We start from the raw sequence: 10,035 nt of genomic DNA on the forward strand, positions 1-10,035 counted from the left end.
TAGCTGAAGTCCCAGCTGGAGACATTTTCATGTCTCAGTCAGTCTCGGAACTGTTCCCAAATGGAAGGATCAGCAAATTATGTTACTTGTCCTGTTTGGTCTTTTTTTATTTCTTTCTTCCGGTCTACAGCCAAAATCTTCAGGAGGTATTCCCCTGTCAAATATGATTTTTATCAATTTGGACGGAACCCACAGTTTTTCTCCTCCTATGGAAACACATGCATAATCCCTTCCCCCAGTGTAACACATTTCCTGCCTACCATTCTGAGGTTATGACATCCTTAATATAAACAAATAATTTAGTTCAGCAGTTTTTGTCATAATCCAATGTCTCTCAGTTGCTGTTTTTGTTATTGTAAGAAAAGGAGCCTTTTATTGGACTGAAAGGGGGGAAATGTAGGCATAATATCTCCCAAAAACAGATTAAATAATGATATATTGATTTTGAAATTTTTATTTATTTTTTGAGGGTTTTTTTTTCAAGGCAGGGTTTCTCTGTATAGCTTTGGCCATCCTGGACTTGCTTTGTAGACCAGGCTGGCCTCGAAATCACAGCAATCCACCTGCCTCTGCCTCCCAAGTGCTATGATTAAAGGTGTGCACCGGCTGATTTTGAAATTTTTAAATGAGAAAAGTAGTACACCTGCAAAGATACATGGGATTTTAAAAAGGACTGCTGAATTAGATCAGCATATAAAAGTCATAATTCCAAAATGGAAGGCAAGAAATGTTTCGTGTTGGGGAGGAGAATTATGGTCTTGTCTCAACAGGAGACAAAAAAGCTATGTATTCCATGCAAACTCCTGGAAATAAGATTTGACAGGGGGAGACCTCCCGAAGATCTTGACTGTGGATATAAGGAAAGAAGTTAAGGGGCTGGAGAGATGGCTCAGTGGTTAAGAGCACTGCCTGCTCTTCCAAAGGTCCTGAGTTCAATTCCCAGCACCCACATGGTGGCTCACAACTGTCTGTAACTCCAAGATCTGACACACTCACACCAATGCACATAAATTAAAATTAAATAAAAAAATCTTAAAAAAAAAAAAAAAAGGAAAGAAATTAAGACCAAACAGGACTGGTAACATAACTTGCTGAGCCTTCCACATGGGAACAGCTCTGAGACTGACTGAGACATGGAACTATCTCCAGTCAGGACTTTAACTGTGCATGGTCAATAAATCCTGGGCTACAAAATCCACAGGGGGAAAAAGTGGTCTTTACAAAGAATCACCTTTAACTGAACTGTGCTTGGTGCACAGCCCATACATATGTTAATTTTTTAAGTATAATGTCTTTGTAAGTTTCTATATTTTGCAGAGTGAGAGGACCAAACACCAAAAAAGACAAGACAAGCAGCCCAGGTGATGAGGCTACCGGGGCCTCAATGGCAATGTTTGCTTGAAAATCTTCATCTGGGACAATTTCAAAACGGGCGTCTAGATCATCCAGCGTCACAGGCTGTTCCACCCAGGACTCCTGTTAAGCTCTGAACTTTTCTCAGCATTCAAAGCCCTGACAGGAAACTTCAACTAGTTTTCTTAAGACTAGACTATATCCCAACTTTCTTGGCACCCCCAAAATGAAATTATGTGGGTGGTGGTGGATGGTTTTTGGTTATTCTATAGATAATACATGTTTGTTATTGTTTAAAAGAGTCGGCCATAGGAATGATAAGTAAAAGCATAGGTTGTTGAGTCCACTTTTACACCAAAGAACATTAATAAGACAAAATGATTACATTGGTATAGATCTTTGTACATTAAGACAGATTTAAGATGATGGTTGGTTACAAAATGCCAAAGGATTGTACATATGTAATTCTTAAAAATACAATGTTAAGGGCTGGAGAGCTGGCTCAGAGGTTAAGAGCACTGTCTGCTCTTCCAAAGGTCCTGAGTTCAATTCCCAGCAACCACATGGTGGCTCACAACCATCTATAATGAGATCTGGTGCCCTCTTCTGGCCTGCAGGTGTACATGCAAGCAGAGCACTGTATACATAATAAATAAATCAACAAATTATATTAAAAAAAAGATTATTCTAGGGGCTGGAGAGATGGCTCAGTGGTTAAGAGCGCCGCCTGCTCTTCCAAAGGTCCAGAGTTCAATTCCCAGCAACCAGATGGTGGCTCACAACCATCTGTAATTTAATATGGCGCCCTCTTCTGGCGTGCAGGAGTACATGCAAGCAGAGCACTGTATACATAATAATAAATAAATAAATCTTTAAAAAAAAAGATTATTCTAAAAAAATACAATGTTAAATTCTAGTCATTTTGAAAGCTACTATTATGAACTGTTTAGGATAGGCAAGAAAACCATATTAGCAATCAGACAAGTAAACTATTGGTCATGTTAGATAATAGTGTGGTTAATTACAAAAATATGTTTCCTAGATTGACAGATGAAAAATAGCTAGAAACAAGGGATTCAGACAAGATACATACATAGATGATCTTCAGACTCATCAGGCATCTACAGAATATGGCATTTGAAGATTGTATTAATTTAAGGCTTTTTTGGACATGAGACAGGTCTGCTCCTGGCAGTACGCCGTTCTATTTCAAAGAGCATGAAAGGCTTCATATGTGGCAAACGCGCCACTGGATGAGAAAATGTCCTTGTGTCAATTACAGACAGAATTCTGTTCAAACTGGATGGAGGAGAGTTGACTGATAAGCTTTGCAAGGACAAAGTAGCCAAGTCCTTTATAATTTCTGCTTCACATAAAAGTCTTTCAAATATTCTGAGCCAGAAGGCTAAAGATGATGCTCCAACGTTATGGAGAAGTTTGGCTAGACTGTCCAGGCAGCTAAATTTGTCTGTCATTTCTATACTTTTAGAAGATGCTTGCCTGCACTTCCTACATATTTAGGTAATATTTATTCTTTCTTAAGCCTCTGATGGAGTTGAAGACTAGATAGTTATAGTCTCACAATTAAAGTTAAATTATTTAGGATGATAGAAATTAGTAGATAGTAAAAACAAAACAAAACTTTATCCAAGGATTGCCAAATATACAAAAGTAAATCTTACCTAACAATTTTCATAACTTATATTATATATCATTTGTTATTGTAAGAGAAAGAGCCTTTTATTAGACTAAAAGGGGGGGGGGAAATGTAGGCATAAGGTTATTGTGTAGTTTAAATTCTGATTTTCTGTCTAAATGTTATGTAAACTCTGTTTCCCAATTGTCCCCATTATGTCAATAAAGTAGCTTGCAGCCAATTGATGAGCAGGGGAGAGAATAGGGCTGAACTTCCTGGCAGCCAGGGGAGGAGGAGGTAGGAGATTGAGCCAGAGGATTCAGCCACTGGAGAAGTTCAAGAAAGATCAGGAGGAAGGAGCTGGAACCGAGGGAAGCTGCAAAGTGCAAGCATCACTGGGATGTTTGCTGGGAGTAAAACAAACAGCATAGAGGGTTAAGAACAGATTTAAACTGCTCAGATTGTGTTGTGAAGCCTTGTATTCTAGAAGAGTCTTGATTATTTGTGTCATAATTATTTGTGTGATGGGTTAAGACATGAGCTAAACGAAACAAATAATTAATATTATTTAATATAAAATTAAATAATCTCAATACATCCCTTTTAAAGTATGATTGGATCTCTCTACAACAGCTTATCCTATCAGACTGTGTGGTACACCTGTAAGATACCTTCTATTGTAATGTGTAAAACATTGCCTCATTTTACCAGAGACATCTCCTGGAGCATTGTCAGTCTTAATTTGTACAGGTATTCTCATAATGGCTATAACATCTAATACATGTGTAATGACCAAATAAGCCTTTTCAGAACTTAAAGAAGCTGCCCATTGAAATCCTGAATATGAATTTACGACATGGTACATATACCTCAGTTCTCTAAACTCTGCAAAAGGGAGCACACACACCACTGTATGACCTTGTTCCAAATCAACACCAAACAGGATCTGCATTTCTGTTTTACCATATAGACATCCAGTAACTGGACCTTGACAATACACATACACTATCCAGTCTGACTGTGTTGGCCGATAGCCAAAGCCTTTCTCTGCAGCATCTCAATGGGCTGCCATTCTGCAGTTTCTTCAAGCCTCTGTAGATTTTTCTCATCTGGAACTGCCTCTTCTGGTGTTACTGTAAGTTCCAGATTGGCTTTCTCTGAAAGCTCCCTACTTTAATTCAAAGACTCTTCCCAATCTCTGTTCTACAGCCTTCAGCATCTAATTTCACAGTCTCTTCTTTCTCCAACTCTGTCTTATTCTGATCTCTCCCAAAGATGATATACAAAACCGTAATTGTCACTGAAAAAAAAATTATTTGCATGCTAAGAGAAACAAACTCAAATGGAATCCAGATGCACTATGTTAGTGTGTATTACATCTTTGTATGCCTTAGTCTCTCAAATCTATCCATTTTAAAGCTATCTATATCTACCTATGGAATTTCACCTCCAACCTCTTTCCCTGAGGACTTTCCTTTATTAGACCCAGCTTCCCTTGTAGACCTTACCCGTTCAGATGCTTGAGGCTTCTCCGTCTGTCTCTGGCTCCTGGATTCCAGAGAGACGCTTTTCTGCCTGACTCAAAAGATGGTGATTCCTCACCCACTCTGGCAAGTAACTGTGTCCACAGGTTTTTGCCCCTCCGGCTGGACTGGGCCAGGCTAGCAAGAGCCCCTTCTCAAAGGGATTTATTCTCCTGCCTTGGCTAGGAAATTGTGTCTGGCTTTTGGGAATCTTGCTTATGTTAAAGAGCCACTTTTTTTTTCTCAGCAAGAGTTTCTTTTAAAAATTGTGTCTGCTTTGCCTCTCTGGGTTTGTTTCAGTTTTTGTTTTTCTGCAGCTGGCTGTGGGCATTGCTGCACCATGGGGGTCTAATCAAGGAGCCCTGAGCTCTTGCCTGAGAGACTGTTTTTCTCCTTAAGGAACAGCATTAAGAAACTGCTCTAGGGGCTGGAGAGATGGCTCAGTGGTTAAGAGCACTGACTGCTCTTCCACAGGTCCTGAGTTGAATTCCCAGCAACCACATGGTGGCTCACAACCATCTATAACAAGATCTGGTGCCCTCTTCTGGTGTACATGCAGGCAAAACACTGTGTATATATGATAAATAAATAAATCTTTAAAAAAAAAAAAAAAGAAAGAAAGAAGGAAAAAGAAACTGTTCTAACTTTAGATCCTATGTAAGTTCTTGCCCCACTTGGTACACCAAAATGTTATTTTTATAAAATTGTGTTTGTTTTCTTAGTTTCTCTCTTAACCTGGCTATTGCCCAAATAATTGAGACTCTATTATATCATTTGTTTATCAAGATTTACAACACAATCCTGAGCAGTCTTAATCTGTTCGTAACCTTCTAAACTAATCTGGTTTCCTCCCATCCTAAATCCCAAAGACACTTGCACTTTATGGCTTCCCCTGCTCAGCTGAATCTCTCTCACCTCTCCTGGACATCTGCCTGTGGCCGAATCCCTTCCTGCCTCCTCTAACTTCTCCTCCCATGGAGGACAGGAAGTCCAGCCTTATTCTCTCCCCTGCTCAGCAGCTGGCTCTGCAAGCTGCCTTATTGACGTATCATGGGACAATTGGGGAGCAGTGTTTACACAACATTGAGACAGGGGGTTCTCAGAAGAAGGATTGCAAACCAGACAGGACCTTCGGTGGTCATATGGACAATGAACATCAACGAAGACCCCTGCTGCTACAGAGCCATGAACCGAGATACCTCAGTGGCAGCACAAACCCAGACATCACCACGGACTCAGCGGACCAAGCAGGTAGCCGCTACTCAGATCAGGCTGTTTCTCATCACTCAGTTCTGCCTCTCTTCATAGTGCACAGGTCTTTCTGCTTCTCTTTGCCTCCCATCTCCTCACCACATACTTTCCCATCACAGTGGCACCCGTGGCAGCAGGTGGGGCTCTAGATGTCTTCCATCACATGCCCGATGATCTGCGGTTGGACATCACTACTTGAACTCAAACCCCTCACTGGGTGCTGTGTGCCTTAAGGGATTAGGAATGTGTAAGCTGCTTTGTGAGAAGCTCCCAGAGCCAACCCCCTGAAGGTATACACCTGGAGATTTTTAGTATCTGTAAAAATAAAATGCTCTGTGAACACTCACATCTCAAAGCTCTGCGGTATCAGGGTTGAGGAGTAGCAGAGAGACCCTCCCTCAGCCTGTATGAGTTCTCAGCAGCTGACCATAGGTTTCCCTGGTCCTCTCAGCTTGCCATGCTATGTGTTGGCATTACCAGATACTAGAATTCGTGATCCCTGTTCATGGCAGTTTTCTCCTCATTGTCAGGATTTCTTACTCAGGACAAATGCTTCCTGTTGTCAGTGGGTACCACCTGCAGACACTGATGTTTGACCTGGAAAAAAGGCTGGACAATCCTCTGTCTTTTTCGCTACAGACTGAGGTGGCCACAGTGCTGGCCAACTGAGTCCTATGAGAAGTCTACTGAGGTAGCTGTAGGGAATTTCCCCCCCCAACACACTCAAACACACACACACACACTCACACGCATGAGCACATACACACACATGCACACATGCATAAAGGAAAAATAATTTGCATACATTTCCCTTTTGCTTTGTCTTGCTGAATGGCTCAGATGTGAAGGTGTGACATCCAGAGCTCTGGCAAGCCACAGTCAGCATGAGAGGAAAAGTAAGGCATCACCAAGAAGACAACTCTGAGCTGTAACAGGTTTTGATGTACTTGTCCCTGGCTCTTCTGTCTGAGACAGTGACTTCCTCCTTATTTGAGATGCTGTCCTTAGCTTCATCAGCTGCTGGCAGACAAAGGCATCTCCTTGATACAAAGTTCAGAGGCTGTTGGTACAGAGTTCGGAGGTGATAGCCAATGTTTTCTGAACAATTCACACACAGACACACACACATGCGTGCACACGCACACACACACACACACACACACACACACACACACACACGCCAGCATAGAAGTCTCACACAGCAAATACCACATTTTGACAGGGGGATGTTGCCATACAAGAGAGAAGACAGATTTTCCCAGGATGGTGGAATCTGAAGGTTGTGACAAAGAAAGCAACCGGAGGACCACGGAGACTATGCCTGAAGCAGAGTCAACCTGGGGGTGTGAACAGTATCACAAGACACTTAGAAGACTTCAGTGTGAAAGGGGAACCTGTGTGAGATGGCACAGATTGCACATGTCCATGCCCTCCTCTTCTCTGTTCTAAATTTTGGCTGTGAGTATGGATAAATGTGTGAGGAAGAAACAGAGAAAAGATAGACTCAGGATGGCCACCAAGGTGCGGAGAGAAACCAAGGGGAGCCTGCTGCTTTCGGGTTTTGGTTGGGATGGTGCTGGAGGAAATGCTCCTGCGTTGTGCCTTTAACACTGCATCCGTTTCTAGTGCGGTTTACAAAATGATGTACATCCCCAGGGAAAGACAGAATAAACACAGAGATAAAGCCAGAGGAAAAGGCTAGGCTGTAGGGGGGTGGCGAAGTGTCTGACCACATCAGATACAGCTCAAGGCACATGGAGGTTTCCAGAGAAATGTCCTGCACCCTTGCCGACCTCTCCCAGGAGCTCTCGTTCCAGAGTGGGACCCATACCTTGTGGCTCTAAAGTTAGACTCAGCGGAACTACATTCAGCCAAAACTTGCTTTGGCTTTTGAGCAAGCGTTTGTATTTTGAGTGTTCTTATTTGTAAAACTGTTTAAGGGAATGGTAACATCCACTGTCATGTTTCTGAGGACAAGTGAGATACAGGTGTGACAGTCTCTAACAGGGCTCCTGATACAGGAATGGGGCTATCAAGGATTGATTGTTAGTGTAACCTGACTTGTACTTTGTGAAGAAGGTTTTCCTTTGCGATTCCCTGAGATAATGCAAGTTCAGAGAGATTTGCCCTTTAAAGTCATCCTGTTTAATATTCATTCCTGGCTGCAAATTATTAGTCGCTTTGCTAGTCTCTTCATGGCTGCCTGCATCTCCTGGTTCCTGAGCGTGTAGATCATGGGGTTGAGCATGGGAGTCAAGACCGTGTAGCTGATGGACACAGCCTTGTCCAAGGGAAAAGGAGTGAAGGGCCGGGAGTAGATATAGATGCAGGGGATGAAGATCATGGACACCACGATGATGTGGGTGGTGCAGGTGGAAGCCGCCTTCCTCCTCGCCTGGCCCGAGTGGGACCTCAGCATCACCAGGATGATGGTGTAAGAGATGAGGAGGAGGAGGAACCAGATGAGGACCAGCATCCCACTGTTGGAGATCATGAGGAACTCCAGGAGGGAGGTGTCCGTGCAGGCCAGTCTCAGCACTTGGGGGACATCACAGAAGAAGTTATCCAGGACATTGGGGCCACAGAAGGGCAGTGGGAGCATCAGAGACAGCTGGACAATGGAATGGATGAAGCCTCCTACCCAGGCAGCCACGACCAGCCCCACGCACAGTCTGGTGTTCATGACGGAGACATAGTGGAGGGGCCGGGAGATGGCTATGTAGCGGTCATAGGCCATCACTGAGAGGAAGAAGACCGTCCCACCTCCCAGAAAGTGGAAGAAGAAGATCTGGGCCATGCATCCCTGGTAGGAGATGCTCTTGGTCTGGTGAAAGAAGTCCACCAGCATCTTTGGACAGGTGACTGAAGAGAAGCAAAGATCTATGACGGCCAGATTGCGGAGCAGGAAGTACATAGGTGTGTGGAGTCGCAAGTCAGAGGTCACTGTGGCTATGATGAGGAGGTTTCCCACCACAGTGGTGCTATAGACAAACAGGAACACCAGAAACAAGAAAAGCTGAAGCTCAGGAGTCTGTGAGAGCCCTGTCAAGACGAACTCTGACACCCACGTGAGGTTGTTCTGGTCCATAGTGTCTTCTCCATGCATTTAGAGGAAACAGATGACATGACAGACAAGGATGCCTGCCTCACTCGCTGCTCTTTTCAGTATCATTGTTATTCGGGTCCCTAGGATGAGCATCCTTATGTGAAGACCATGACATCACTTGCCACCTTGGCTCTGAAGAGTTGGCAAGTGGCTGCACAAGATACATTCATGAGATGCTGATTTTATTTTGTCTGTCTGTCTGTCTGTCTGTCTGAGACAGGGTGTCGCTATGTAGAGCAGGCAGGCCTTAGAATCAAGGCCCTCTGCCTCAGACTCCTGAATCCTCATCAGATCTCATAAAGCCACCAAGAACCTGTGACCTGCCTTTCCGTGATTGACATGGCGACGTGAAGACATTTAAAATGAAATGCTCTGGAGTCTCACTGCAGCCTTTATTTTCCTTAAGATCTGATCAAGAATGACAGACTTACTTTGTTGAGATAGCAGCTTCTCCGTAGGTAGAGTAGGACGAAAAAGTGTTTCCTACCAGACGTGGTGGTGCAAGCCTATAATCCTGAGGCAGGAGGATCAGAAGTCTGAGGTCATCCTTGTCTACATAGGGTATGTGAGACCAGCCCGAGATACACGTCACTCAGTCTTTGGGGGGGAGGGTGGGAAGGAAGGGGTGTGGCTTTCTTTACTAGCTTTTCTGTGAGACCAGAAAGGATGACATTCCTGTGTTTGTGCTAACGAGCCGTGCTCTGGGTGCCCCGATCTGCACGCCTCCTTCCTGTTCTAGGCTTTACATTTTGTTGCAAGTTTTCAGCATCTAACACGACAACAAAGTGGTAACAGTTCTCTCATAGTCTATTTTTTCCTCTTAAAACTCAATCACAGGAGTCTGGGACACAGGCCTGAGGTTCACAGTTACTTTGCTCCCAGCAGTGCACAGCCTGTGCATAGGCAGTACTTAGTGAGGACCGGCTGGTGGAGGCAGAGCGTGCGGAGAGTTACAAAGATGTGCGGTTTTGTGCCCAGGACCATGAGCCACAGCTGGAGGCCCCTTACCAGGTGAGGCTGCACAGAGCACAGGTGCAGGCAACTCTTACCAGGTAGGCTACACAGAGCACAGGTACAGGCAAAAGGGAGATGGCTCATTCATGAGACTAAGAGGGAGATGCTGGCACTCAGGGCTCTTCCGGAAAGAGATTCATCCTCTCGCGTGC

General features: G+C 43.9%; 1 protein-coding gene across 1 annotated transcript; it reads right to left on the reverse strand.

The window, feature by feature from the left end:
- Nucleotides 1-7,915: 7,915 nt before the first annotated feature.
- On the reverse strand, nt 7,916-8,851 carry LOC127199829 (olfactory receptor 4D1-like). The gene has a single exon (XM_051157816.1). It carries the CDS (start codon nt 8,849-8,851, stop codon nt 7,916-7,918), a length of 936 nt encoding a protein of 311 aa, XP_051013773.1.
- Nucleotides 8,852-10,035: the final 1,184 nt, after the last annotated feature.

Source organism: Acomys russatus, chromosome 16 (genome assembly GCF_903995435.1).
Source record: "Acomys russatus chromosome 16, mAcoRus1.1, whole genome shotgun sequence".
NCBI classification, from domain to species: domain Eukaryota; kingdom Metazoa; phylum Chordata; class Mammalia; order Rodentia; family Muridae; genus Acomys; species Acomys russatus.